At 35.3% G+C, this 14,849-nt stretch overlaps 1 protein-coding gene across 1 annotated transcript in view; it reads left to right on the top strand.

Moving 5' to 3' along the window:
- Positions 1 to 2,309: 2,309 nt before the first annotated feature.
- Positions 2,310 to 14,849, top strand: part of LOC131058279 (MACPF domain-containing protein At4g24290) — a 50,546-nt gene continuing 38,006 nt past the window's right edge. Inside the window, exon 1 of the mRNA XM_057992155.2 lies at positions 2,310 to 3,005. Coding sequence (XP_057848138.1) covers positions 2,745 to 3,005 — 261 coding nt within the window. The 5' untranslated portion in view covers positions 2,310 to 2,744. The remainder of the gene's footprint in view (positions 3,006 to 14,849) is intronic.

Genomic DNA, 14,849 nt, shown 5'->3' with positions numbered 1-14,849 from the left:
CAATTTTCCACTTTACAATGTGTCATGGATATCTTACAGATGTTAAATTGGATGAGCAATTTGTGGCTTGTTACAACTATCAATGTGATGTCATTTATACGGAAACAACATAACATAGAGGTGTTCCAAGGAGATATTAGATCACATATTGATTTTATTATTTAACCCACCTTTGAAATATTGTATTGCAAATTAGCACTCTAGATGAAAATCCTTCCAAATAAGATAACTTGAAAATCATTGGTCATGAGTGCTATTAAAAATAGTATCCAGTATAATTAGCAAGGTAAAATGAGAAATGATCTTATGCTACTACTTGCTCTAGACAATAATTCTTTGGGTGCTTAGTTTGATAATAAGATGTCATTAATTATGAGATCTATATTATAATCAATACTAATGACATCTATCAATCTCAAAACATCATTTAGATGCCCAAGGAAGATGAAGAGTGTGGCAATATTTCAATCTTTTATTAATGCAACATAGATGATGAAGTGCTTGGAATGGACAACAACAAATATATCAATTTACAAGTATTTTTAGAACGTTTTTATATAAATAGAGAGAATGGGTAGGGAAGTAATATTGCTATTTAGCATTGTAGCATAATTCCAGGGTAAATTTGAACACTCCCCAAGCTTTGTAAATGCAACATAGGTTTAGATCTCTTTTTCTATGCAAGTTTCAAGCCCCCCTTTGTAATTTTTTTTTCTTCTAAAATTGGTTGTGCTATCTAGCATTTTTCATGGAAGTTATAAAGTGGTTTATAATAGTAATTTAATATTAGGTGAGAGTATGCATCTTGTGAATCTTCTATAATTCAATGAACATTGTCAATATGTTGTAAAATATAACAATATTCTCTGGTTGTATTTACTTAGAAAATGTCTAAGATCTTGCTAGAGTGCATGATAAAAATCAAAGAGATATTGAAACCTATGGTGGAAAGATTTGGGAGAGGTTTTGTAGTTGACAACGTTGCATAGAAGATGATTCTTATTAATGACAATAAAAGATGTTTGTTGATTGAACACACCAGTTAAAAGGAAGGAAGGTAATGAGGTTAGAGGTGATGTTTAAATTATTGTGAAAGAAGAGTTATCAAATTATTCAAATGGTATTATAGTTAATATGGTTTTGCTAATCCTACTATAATAATATAGGGTACCACAGTTGATGATACTACAAAGAGTATTTGTCATCTCTTTGCTCATGAAAGTAGTGGTCATAATTAATGAAGACACACCCTTATATAGGCTAACATTGCATTGTAGCATTTTAGTTTATTTGACAAAATAAAACTTGATGAAGACTCTACATGGTCTATGAAAACTTTCCATTATGTCCTTTTTAGATTGGATCACTTTCTGAGATAGTTATGTTACAACTTTCACAACCTACTATTTTGTACTTATTATAGGACTTAAAGGATTTAAAAATTTTAAAACTTTATTTTCTTTCTAAAAAATGATACACTTTAAGATTATAGTTCTTCATAAAATCGAATATATTTTTTTGCATTAGGAAAACAGTACAAACATGGCTCATACAAATAACCTTCAGAACAATTTAGACAAAATCAAACTTCTAAGAAACATAAATATGATATTAACATCTACCAAAACCTATTCATAAGAAGTATATAAGATAGCCGTAATCTAACATAAATCTAAAATTCTACAATCTAATTTAGATAAGCTCCACACTACTAAACAACAATCAAACTCTCTTGTTCTTATTTGAAATAACTTCAATCTTATCTAAAGATCTCTTTCATACTCTCCTTAACCCACCACTCAAAAAACAAACCTTATTAACCTCTGTTAGATCCAAGAGCATGATTGAAACTAATAAAATCCTCATTGATAGCAACAGGGTTAATAAAACCCTCCCTAAAACAAACATCATTATTGGTTCATGAATCCTCCACAAAATTTAAGAAAGAGATAGACCATGCATCACTCTCATACTAAATATTAAAAAATAAATACTAAATCAGACCACTTTAATCATGCTTTTAAATTGTCAAAAACAATGAATTTTCTCGGACTTTTTTGGAATTTAGGACAGGCCGTCAAAAAATCCAAGCCACTGTAATAAACAATATATCCGTTATTATCTTTTGACGCCTCCGTCTTTTTATCCGTGGACAGCTACAGCAAGTAATGTCGAACAAATAAAAAACGTCAAGAAAACAAAGAAGTGACGGTCCGCGCAGACCGTAAAAAAATAGCAGGGTGCAAACAAGTGGCAGCATAACGAGTTAAAGGCAGAATTACGTATCGCACATTTTCGTAGGTTTGAGAGTCAAAGCAACGTGTGGCAGCTCGCGATCCTATAGACTTTGAAGCCCCTCCTTCTCCAAAAAAGGAAATCAAAATTCTGCCATACGTTGACGCTCATTAATGCCGGAGCGGACAGTCGTATTTCAAAAAACATTAAAGCGAAAAAAAATCTACAGTAGGGAGCAAAGGCCGGACCAATTTTCAATAAATAACAGGGGATACCCATCTCTCTGTCTGTCTGCATACGGACGATTCTAGATATAGGTGGAGTGGGAAGGAAAGTGAAAAGGGACTAAAAAACGTTGAATAATCGGGAAGAGAGTAGGTAGACCGGACCGGGGAGGCAGACGTATGACGGTGTGAAAGCATCTATTTCTTTGGTTCTGCACGGCCATAATGAGTTTTTCAGCGACAGGGAGTCGAACCCGGCACCTTCACTGACCATGGTATTAGGGCATGGCAGGGCAGAACAGTAGGAGCAAGGCCCAAGTGGCTGCGGAGAACGCAATTAGAGCTGTGGGTCGCGGCTACGATATCACCAACGATCTGCGTTTATCGTATTGTAAGGGAGATGGCTGCCTGATCGACCTACAAGGGGAGGCTAAGCAGGATGCCGTTATACCGGGAGGCGTTATTGTTCGCGATGTGCCCAAGGCGATCAAGTGCGATAAGGGAGAGCGCACGCGCTTTAGGACCGACGTTTTGTCTTTTCAGCAGGTGGGTTAAAGCTTAAATTGATTCCAATTTTCCATGTTTTTGAAAATTGTAGCGTGTAATTCCACCCGTTTGGATTAACTGGAATTCTCGAGGATTATTGGGTGTTTTAAGGGGAAGGCAGGGATCTTATTTTCATAGGTAAATTTCCCGTGGGTTGTATCCTCAGCAAGGATATCTTTTCCATCACATTCACCTGGGACTTTAGCTTTTGTTCCTGACCTCGTCCTTTGAGTTTACCACACCCAATTGGATGTGGTATTTTAGTGGATTCAGTATTCGAACATTTGTACTTATGAATATGTAGCGATATAAATTGCCCTACTATTACCGATTGAGCTCCTTTCATTTAAGCAAGGAGGCGTGGATTTGGTAACCTTAAGTTATCCTTTAAATTTCCCCGGACATAGGACAGACTTGGGACAATATTTGTTCTGGTCTGGTATTCTTGACGAGGGGATGTTTTTAATATTTTACTATAGGCTCACAGCTCTTTAGTTGGATATGCTGCACCTGGTGAGTTCGATGGTATATTTTATTCAATTTCAGTGCTCTCATTTAATACGAAATTTTTTCTAAGCTCTGCTGATCGAGTTTATTCCATTTGATGTTTTTCCTTTTTGAGATTTTGAAGTTCTACTGGAAATTGTGCTTGATTTGTTAATCAGCAAGAGCAGTATGGACATGGTGTAATGAGTTGGTTGACCTCGGTTTGATCCTTATAAAAGTAAGTGAAATTTTAATCATAATTAGGAGTTGAAGGTCTGCTCTAGTTGTGTGCTTACATTTTTTTGGGGGAGGATTTTAGTGTGCTTACATATTTTTGGGGGGAGGATTTTAGTGTGCTTACATTTAACAATTATGGTCTCTTGGATGTTAAAAAGGTTACCAAAAAGATTCTTCAATGATCTTTGTACCTATCTAAAAACATCAAAACGCTGGTGGGATGATATATTTGGGATTATTTTTTGGTGAATAATACAATGGCTGGCATTTGGTAATCTGTCTAACTGTGGACAAGAATGATGATCGTTTGGGGGGATGTAAATTAATTTTAAAAAATGGAAATGTTTGCCCAGTAAATATTGTTTTGTGCCAAATTAGAAGCCACAGTGAGTGGTTCCTTTCTTGTTTAATATGTCTGAAAATTTAATGTAGATCCATTAGCATCCAAGGGGTTTATAAGGAAATGGTTGTCACTCTTCAATTTTTAAGCTATTGGAATTTGCACCGTCCACAATTTTAGATGTAGTTTTTGGGTTTAACTTTATTTTGTATTTCATAGTCAAGTCAATCCTTCAATGATCCATTTATTATGAGTAGTCATTTCTTCTACGAGTGATCTCTTCTGAGCTTGATAAATTAGTAATTACTGTTCAATTTAGTGAAGTCAGGACAAAAATGAGAAATTTTATTTTTTTAATGTTAATATAATGGTCAAATTGAAAACTCTAATCCCATTGGGTATATTTAATAGCCAGGAATTCTCACCTTACTGCCAGTCTTGTAAACGAACCCAGGAATTTTAGTTTTGCGAAATCTGGCTGAGGTTTTTTCTTAACTACTTTAACTGGTTTGGCATTGAGAACATGCTCAACAAGGTTTGAACATGGGCCATTACATAGCCCATTGAAACTCCTGATAAAGAGTTATGACTTTGAGCTCTTTTTATTTCTTCTTAACCCTTTCTCATATTTCATTATGTGGAAATACTTCGGGATTAGCTTGGAAGTTGCATTTATTATGGTTAGTAATTTGTTGCTCAAGATTACATGGCTCTGAGGAAGAGGAAATTTTAGAAGCCTTTTCTTTTCTTTATGACGATTTGCTTTTTGCGTTTTCATATCCAACAAAGCTACTCAAATGATTACATTTTTTAAAGAGGAAAAAATCCTCTAATTTGAATAAAACTAAAGAGACATTTAAGGGTCTAGGACTAGCTTGGAAAGCAAATTTCCAAGCCAATTAAAAAACTAGATGTTAAGAATTGATTATTGTTTTGGAAATTATTAGGAATTAGTATTTATAGTTAGATGATATGTTTAAATAATTGAATTTCGAACCTATCATTAATGTTGTTTTTGGTTAACTTTAGATAGGGTTCTATTGGCCCCCCACCCATTTACTTTGAAATTTTTTTTTAAAAACCTATTAGTCAAATCAGCTCATCAAACAAAAGCAAAGACCAAAATTGAAAATACCCAAACGTGGGTAGTCACCTAAGAAAAATAAACATTATTGATCCTACAAAGAGAGCTATCTAAGATCCAACCTTATGTCTCTTGTGATCTCAAGACCATTTGAAGGAAAGTCTTCTTGCCAAACAAAGCATTTTGATAGGAAACAATGGTCCAAATCTTTTAGTTGGGACAACCTCACTAGAAATCAAGAGGGTCCACAAAGAGTAGGGGGGAAGTTCCAACAACTGTTGAAGGAACAACATCTGAAGTAAGAGTTGTAGTCTTCATAGGTAGAGGAGAAGAAGGACCGCCATAGTGATGCTTGGGGATGGGATAGGATTATCAATAGCCAGGGAGGATAAAGGTCTAGATTCAACTACATCCCTAGGAGGGGAATCAAAGGAGCCAAAGAAGCCTTTTTAGAAACTTTTTAGAAATCCTAGATCCAACTCTAGGAGAGGGAAGGACTAAAGGGGTGATAGAGGGCTTTTGAAAAACCTCAACAACAGCCCCACAAATTGGCATCTTTCCACCATGAGGCTTGGCCAAAAGATTTAGGCTTAGCCTTTGTGTAATCGCCGCCAAATGCCCCAGCCCAAAGTGAACACAACAATGAATTGCTAACTTTTCATAGTCTAACTACTGCTTCTAGATATGATCCTCCACTTCTAGCCATATTCCTAGAGGTAATCCCTTTGAAATATCTAATGCAACTTGAATATGATAATAAGTAGGATGGGAAAGAGCATCTATTTCTAGAGAAAGAGCCAAGAAGTTTTTGAGAGAGAATGACTAGTGGCCTTTAAACAATGCTCACCTAGTCATCTACATGTTCACCAAACATTACAAAAAGACCTTACACACAAGGCTAAATGTCAATAGGCTTAAAAAGAAAGGCTTACCGTGCTTGGAAATCCATGAATGAAGGTTTGACAATCTAGGCCAAAGATGTTTAAGTTTGTATATCAACCCAATCTTCACATAATGAGCTCCTTCATTCAAAATTTCATCACTCAAAAGAAGCAAAGAGATTCTCTTAGAGTAGGTGATCTTACAAGCCCTTTTCACAAACTTGACTGCATCATGTGTTACCACAAAAACAAATTGTGTTGGAATATGATCCTTTGCCACCTAAACATTTTCAATAGCAACTTCAAAATAATGTCATTTGGGAGACAAAATGTCATGTTCCCTTTTGCTAAAGAATGGATTTTGGTCAATATTAACCCATTTATTCTTTTAAGTTTTATGGGTTAATTGGACAATCTTAGTAAGAATAATTAATTTAATAACTATGAATTTCCAAATATTATCAATATTAAAAGGACGTTCAAATATTAAATTAAATATTTGGAAGCTTTGGGGTGTTTGAACTTGTGCCATTGTTGGAAAGTTATTACAGGATAACTTTTGAGAAAGTTTCCACCATTACAAGTGGAGGAGAATATTTGATAACTCAATGACAACTTTTGGAAACACCGAGTGGTAATTGGAACTTGTGCCATTTTGGGAAAGTTGCTGCAGGATGCTTTTTAGAAAGTTTCCACTGTTACAAGTTCAAGAGAATCTTTGATAACTCAATGACAACTTTTGGCAATTGTCATAATTAAATTAGCGGGATTTCCAAAGGAGGGAGTTTGAATTTGGGCGTTCAAATATTACAAGCATGATGGATACAAATATTATGATTTGAGTAATTTGGAGGGCATACTTGATATCACTTTTCTCTCATATTTGCAAATTTGCAGGAAGATTCTTCAATGGACGAAACCCCATTGGAGTAGAAGGCTTGTGGACGAAAACCCATGAGCAGCAGGTGGTCAGAGGACAGAAACCCTTTGTTCACAGTGGGCAATCTCATCTAGAGTTTGCATTTGGGCTGAAGGAAGATAGGAGATTTGTTAGTTTCTTCATTTCAGTTTGTAGGACTCTAATGGAGTTGTTTGGAGTGGTTTAATGAGCATAGTTGTGTGTTTGGTGTTGTTGTGAGTTATTTGTGGGTGCATTACAGCAGTTTGCTGCTGTTATAATGTTTGTAACAGACTATATATCTTGTATTTTATATTTGGAAGTCAAACAGTGACATTTGTGTTGTTTTAAGTGATTTGGGTAAATTGTGGGAGTGATAGTTTGTGGGTTTTGTTTAATATTTTGGAGTTTGGGAGATTTTGTGTTGTAGCTGTTATTAATCAGTTTCAGATCTGATTATATGATGCTCATATCTGAAAAATCAGTTTCAATAACATTCTCTAAGGTTTCATTTAAATTGGCCTCTTTGGTGCAAGACTAGCTAGCTAGTTTAGATAGCTTTTGGTATTATTTGTAGAATATATTGTTAGTTTATTTTCAGATCTGAAATTATTAATAAATATTTGGTTGAGGTCATTACACAAAACTACCCTAAGCTCAAATACACTTGCACATGCACATCAACACCAGTTGTCACTAAATGACAAGAAGCTTTCCAACCACAAAAGGACCAATGTTATGAGGGTAGTAGGGAGATAGAAAATAGATAGGTGAAATGATGATGCACCTTTCACCTGAGAGCAACTTGTAGTCCCGATAGAGACCTCAACTTCCTCCCTACATGACTTGACAAGGGCAACTATATATGACCCTTTAATGGATGAAGTGTGGAAAGCATTTGAAATAGGAGCCACATTAGGTTTAACACATTACAGGGACACAAGAGAGATCAGCCATCTTTTTACTAGTGTAATACTATAAAGTATGGTATTCTAAATGGTAGGTATGCTTAACAATTACATATTTTTGCATTTTGTTATGCAAAATGGTGTGTAGATTGTTTGTTCAAATGCTTAACACATTTTCTCAAACCTATCATTAATACTTAGTGATAGTATAGTTATTGGGTTAAAATATTAGTATATCTATGTTGAGTTGTTGGGTGATTTGTTGTAACACCCACACAGAATAGATTTGGTTGAGGAATAAGTGGAGTTAGGTGAATTGTGCACTCTCGAGACACCCACACAGAATAGAAATGGTTGAGGAATAAGTGGAGTTAGGTGAACTGTGCACTCTTGAAAATAAGGTGATAACAAACCATGTGCTTGTATGAATATGTATTCAAGTTTGAATAAAATCAACTTGTTATTGTGAATTTTATTGCAAAATTTAAATATGGTATTAGAGCTTTGCAAAGCTGTGAGTTCTTTCTCATTCAGATTGGAGTTGGTTAAGTTTGTTGTGAGAAAAGAGCCTTAATTTCTGACTAAAGGTTGTTGGTTAGTTAAGAAAGTGTGGCATGAGTAGGTTTTTGTTGTAGTGTGTGAACAACAATTGTTAAGGCAATAAGCACTGTCATTATAACGAAGTCAGCAAATAGAAAAAGGATACAGTCAATGCCAGTTTGAGTGGTTGCCATTAGAAGAAGCTTGTGCAGAAATAGATGTGCTTGAGCCATCCTTAGAAAATTAATGTTGTACTTGATTCCTTTCTGATGGGTAGAAGTGTAAAATGTTTAAGGATAGGTGACAAAGAAGCAATAATTAAAAAAAAATATTAATTGCAAAAGCATTTTGATTATGGAGAGGGGCAAGCCATACTTCATAAGTAAAATATAATGCATGAAATCATATTAATCTTGTAGAGAAGAGTTGTGAGGGAAATGGTTTTGGGCACTCTAGAGGGTTATAGAGTTTGCCTTTGGTGGTAGTACAAGTGTGAAGGAACTCTTCAATTCAACAAGCAAATGGTTTTGTGGCATGATTTTATCTAGGAGGATCTCACAGATTTGTTGAAATTGTGAGGCAATGTGAGGATGAGCAGCACTGGGCAACAAAGAATGGTGGCCAAGGTTTTTTTAATTTAAAAGTTTTTACATGGAGGAAAAATTAGGGTTCATTTTTTTAAAAGTATTCTAGTTTACTTGGAGGATCTATCTTAGTTCTTAATCACATGAACTAGGTTGAGTTATTTGTTGAGATTTTGCCACTTTGGGTCAAATATCCTTCTCATCCTTTTGTGAATGGAACTTTGCTCCAGCTTCTTTAGTTTTATAAGTTTATTTGTTTAGCGTGCTAGTGTAGTTTAGGCTTATAAATTTTTATCTGGAATGCAGGTTCCAGCAAAACTTTGCGTATCTGTGAAAATGTAATGTAAATCATCTTGCAAAAGTGTTTTATTCCATCTCTCACCAAAAGTTATATTTAATTGTTTCTATTTAAAGAAGTCATTAAAGTTAACTTTACCAAACCTGTAAGTTACATATTTATATAAAAGGATGTACTATTAGTGGTTACCAATGCCCACACAAGTCAATTTGATTGAGGAGGGGAGTATTATCTCATGGAGGATGCAAGTCTAGGAAAACATCTTGCACATACTTTCCAAGAACTTGCTAGAACCATTGGAGAGTTCCATATTCCATCTTGTGGTCCACATGGTCATATGGATCAACTTGCTTGAGTGAAGTGAAAATCTGCAAGAAGCTTAAGGACCGTAGAAGGATGGAGCAAAACTTCCAAAGTTGAGTTTGTAGCTAACTTGGAGATTGGAGTAATGGTTTATTAGCTTTTTTGGTTCAAAGGAACGTTTTTAGTAAGACTCAACTGAAGATCAAGAGATATTTGTTTAGTGGAGGCCTGTGCCTCACATGTTGTGAAAAGTAAAGTTTGCTCCTATTCATAAAGTGTTGATCATTTGTTGCTAGTTGTGAACTTGTGTGTGTCCTTGTTCACAACTTTGAAGGAGGATAGCTGAGTGCGTTCATATCCTTGGTTGAGAGTTCAATGAGGCCTTATCCTGCTAAAGATGTGTAGTGTGGCCACACACACTAGTAATTGTAAGTTTGTAACTATGTTGAACTAAGGGTGTGTCCCAATTCACATACAAAGTTGTTTATCTCCTAAATAAGAGGGGGTAGTGTAAGGAATTATTACACATGGTTAGTGGAGAAGTTTAAATATTTAGAACTATGGTAAATAGTTAGTATAGTTACTGGGTTAAACTATTAATTTATCTTTATTTGTTGAGTTGTTGGGTGATTGGTCGTAACTCCCTTCTAGAATAGGTTCAGTTGAGGAATAAGTGGAATTAGCTGAATTTACACCCTAGAAAATAAGGTGATAACAAACTATGTACTTTTACAACTGTGTGTTCAAGTTTGAATAAAATCATCGTGTTACTGGTAATTTTATTGCAAAAATTTAATAGAAATCATTTGTGCTAACTTGATGTTGAATTCCAGGGTGTATCATTTGCGAATCATGCTCTTTAGGCAATCTTTCTATGGAGGGGCCAATATAATAATATTTAAGCTGCATGTGGTCCCATGAAACAATATAAATTCATCAAATGCAAAGTTTGGAATACTCTCAGAAACCTACAACTTTTAAGAGGAAAATATCAGCAGCTATCAGAGAGGAGTGTAAACAATAACACCCATTTAACCTAATGGTTTGATAGAAGGTCGCCACCATACTTTTTTAGTGGCTAAGATAATCTTGAGGCATTTTGCATAGAACTGGTCCCATGCAGTTATAACTTTTTTCCATTAGTTATTGTGAAGAAAAGCCAGGAAGCTGTACAAAAAATTACAACTTGTAAAAACTGCAAAATACGAACATTAAGCATATAAAAATGCAATAATTAAAACATTCCTCCCCCAAAAATCTGAGCAGAAAATTTTCTGTGCCTGCTAGAAAGAAATACAGAAAGTTTGTGATACTGGCCTTGTTGAGACATGGACCAGCTAGGACTTGAACCTAGGACCTTCCATACGCTGCTGGAGTACTCTACCACTGAGCTACTGGCCCCTCTTGGACCAGTCCATCGTCGGTCTGGGTGTGGCTTATTTCCAACACCAACACCCCCCCTTAAGCCACACCTCTCGTGTGCTTGGGGCTCCTAGCCTGGACCTGGCTCTGATACCATGTTGAGACATGGACCAGCTAGGACTCGAACCTAGGACCTTCCATACGCTGCTGGAGTGCTCTACCACTGAGCTATTGGCTCCTTTTGAATCAGTCCATCGTCGGTCCGGGTGTGGCTTATTTCCAACACCAACAGGCCTAACACTTTAATATCAACTTGACAACACTGAAGAAGATTCTATTGGAAAAATTAAAAAATATATTAAATGGCAGCTAATACAGCTAAAATTCTTTGAAGGAGCTGAAATAGGGTATTTGCAGGATCATTTGACTGCAAAATTCACCTAAATTTACTCAGCAACAGTTGCTGAGAAAATTTAGAGAAGGGTCCTCCATAGAACCATTGTCATAGAGTTTTTATTGTTTGCCCTAACTTTTCTTACAAGGGGCTTCCTGTGACTAATTTTACCTTCTTTTGAAGAGAGTTGAAGCTCCTTGAACTGCAAAATAATTTTTTAATTTCTGCTACTTTGGTGGCCATCTGGAATGGGTTCTGTTTCCTTTTTCTTATTTATCTTCTTTGCTGTTGTTTCTACTAAAAATCTCTTTGTTAGCGTCATGTTTGTATATATTGCACTGTCAGATTGGGAGTGCCCTCTCTGATACGATTTTTATTATTGTCGAGTTTTATTCCAATAGTTGTTTCATTATTGCACTGGAATTCACTCGATTATTTGTGAACTCTTAGGCAGATTTGTATTTGTGCTATCGACTTTGTCAAATAAAGTCCATCAAGTTGAAAATAATTTGAAATGCATTGCTTTACTTCAAATGATTCTCATTCTCATTGCATTTCTTGTTTGAAGGAGATTTTTAATGTCATCTTTTTCAAGCAATTTTTAATTTTTCTTTTTTCTTTTATCCAATCTCACTTTCCTGTTTCATCACCTTCATTATTTCCTTAAATCCTAGAGATCTGTATTTAAATGTTTCCTTGCAAATGTCCATATTAAAAACAGTATAGTTTGTATTGAATTAGCAGTTATCTATATCTAATGTTTACAAGCTTTTGGTCTAAAGAATAAGTGTATGGCCTTTCTATGTTCAAGAACACTCATATTATTGCATATTGAGCTATGCTTTTCGATTCTTTCACATGTGATGTTAAGGGTCCTCTATAGCTTCAATTGTTTCTTTTTTGTGAAGTCAATGGGATTTCAATTTATGGAGACATGTCTTGGGAGGAAAAATGTCTACAGATTTCCTAAATTAGCAATGAGCATGACAGAAACAGTTCAAATGACTCGGCAATGACAGTCGGCAAAGTATAACTAACTGAAGGTTGAGTCCAATGGACTTCAGGTTTCTGAAATTAACAATTAGGATGTCTGCATTTGATCTATTTCATCACCAAGCCCAGTTGTTCAAATTTAGTGACTCTTTGGGGTTGATGGACATGGTTTTGGCCTCATAAGTGTGGTTGTCTTTTAAGACCATAAGCAGTATTTCGGTGGCACCCAAAGTTGATGGAGGGCTATATGACATTATTTATAGCAGTATTTTGGTGGCTTCCAGAAGATGGAGGGCTATATGACCACTGAGGCAGCAATTATGTAACTGCTGGTCTGTATGAAGGGGCAGTTTTGTAACCACTAGGGCAGATTTGTAACTGTTGTGAAGATTACAAAATTGCTGGTCTGCACCAAGGGGCAGTCTCTCACTATGATAAGAATAAGAATGTGAAGCAAACTGTTTGATGTTTGATGTTCTGAATTCAATTCTAGAGACATCCAAAGCATGGTAGGGATCCTCCAACATCTATTTAAGACATGTATGGGTTTGAATTGGAGAAATTGAAGTCATTCCACAGTGAATGCACCATCGTTTGGAGGATTGGGAACAATCTACAAAGCACAGTCCACAGAGTGAGAATAAAACATTTGAAGCCATGAATGAAATTTTTGACAGAGTACACAACTTTCGTGGTTGAAGTGTGTGAAGCCAATTAGCACTAGGAAGAGAGGAAAAACCTAGAGTGAGTTCATATCTTTATCACACTTGGAATTGTTTTCATTCCAAGGAATTGCTTGGAAGATTTTCAATTGCCAATTTCAACTGATTTTCCTCTTCTTGAGGTTTCTAGGATGAAAATCCATGTTCCCTATGGTGTTGATTATTTCTGGATTGTTGCTACATTTAGATTGCAAACTCTTAACACTAAATTTGTGAAGAATTCCATTATCACTTGGATGGAAATTCAAGTAGCATAATATGGATTAAAAATTGTTTGACTGCTATTTTGCACAAGCATAGTTTTGTTGTCAATTATGGATCAGCAACCATCTAACCTGTAACAAAATGGTACTAATCTATGTACTCTCAACATTGCTTTTTTTAATTCCCAAGACTTAAAACAAAACAGACCTAAGCGCAGACAAAAATCCAAAACAAAGATAACAAATAAAAAAATCAGCTATAACAGTTGTTCTTATCTCCATGTAATAGAGATTAGAAACCCATCCAAAATAAGTATAGTCTTATTGGCAAAACTGGAAATTTCCATGTAAAGATCCCAACTAAGTTACCAAATTGGCCGAAAACCTAGATGATTCTGGGTATGATACATTTTGGAATTGGAATCAGAAATGATTTGCTTGAGGATTTGGACAAGGCACAATTTTTATCAGCCAGATTCATTTGGAATCCACACCTATGTGTACCTGGGTGATTCCAGATGCATTAGATGTCATTTTCTATGCGTTTGGACTGTTTTTGTTTGATTTGCAACCAATAAAAGGTCCCCTAAATCCTAAACTGATGTTCAGAAGTAATACAAACACACAAAACATATTTTTAGCTGCTTAAACTTTTCTCTGCCGTGACTGCTGACTACACAGCCTGGATATATTTCTGCTTCCGTGACTGAATGATTTCATAAATGCCTTGAGTCCAGGCAGGTATTTTTTGATAAACAGATATATTTCAATTTTCGTGACTGCTTATGAAATATGTGTCACAGGCAGGTATATTTGATAACCTATGATATGTTTGATAAAATAACAGAAGCAGAATTATATTGGAGGCATTATACAGAAACTAAGCAGTCACAGAAGCATAAATATTTCCCAAGGACTTGGTATTTCATTCTTGCTGCTTCTGTGACTTGAATTTCTAAAAAGCCTATATTTGTCAAGTAGAATTAAAAAAAACTAAGTTAAGGTAAACTTAACCTTACTTGAGAGCTGATAGACTAAGGTTGAGTTTTGAGAGCTAAGAAACTCAACTTTACATGAGAGCTAATAGACTAGGTTAGAAACTCAACAAATTTAAAATTTATGGTGGATTTGTTTTTAGTCTGCCAACATGTATATATCTTGCATTTTTATATGTATTTTGTATGAATATTTACAATCCCCCCTCGCCCCCCACACTCCCCCCTGATTTGTTTTTGCCATACCGGTATACTAAATCCATGTCCAATTCCAATTTAGTAACTTAGGATCTCAATATTAAGATTTAAGATAAACAATAAAAAATAAGGAAAATTTATCACTGAAAAAGAGATATGGCAAAGTAATCATCCTGGAAGTAGAGATAGCAGATATTGCGATCCATTAATTTTGCAACAGAGTTGATTGGTTTTAGATCAACTGGAAGGTCTGGGTCTGAAGGGGTAAACTGCCACATTAGAATTTTGCTTGAGCTTGACAGATAAATGTCAATGTTTTCATCAAGGTTGTCAGGGAATCAAAAGATGCTATTCTTTCTATATTGATATGCTTCTAAAGACTAAAATCATGACATGAGTATGTCATTTATGCTTATTT

This window comes from Cryptomeria japonica, chromosome 3 (genome assembly GCF_030272615.1).
Source record: "Cryptomeria japonica chromosome 3, Sugi_1.0, whole genome shotgun sequence".
Taxonomy (NCBI): domain Eukaryota; kingdom Viridiplantae; phylum Streptophyta; class Pinopsida; order Cupressales; family Cupressaceae; genus Cryptomeria; species Cryptomeria japonica.
This window is presented reverse-complemented; position numbering and strand designations above follow the sequence as displayed.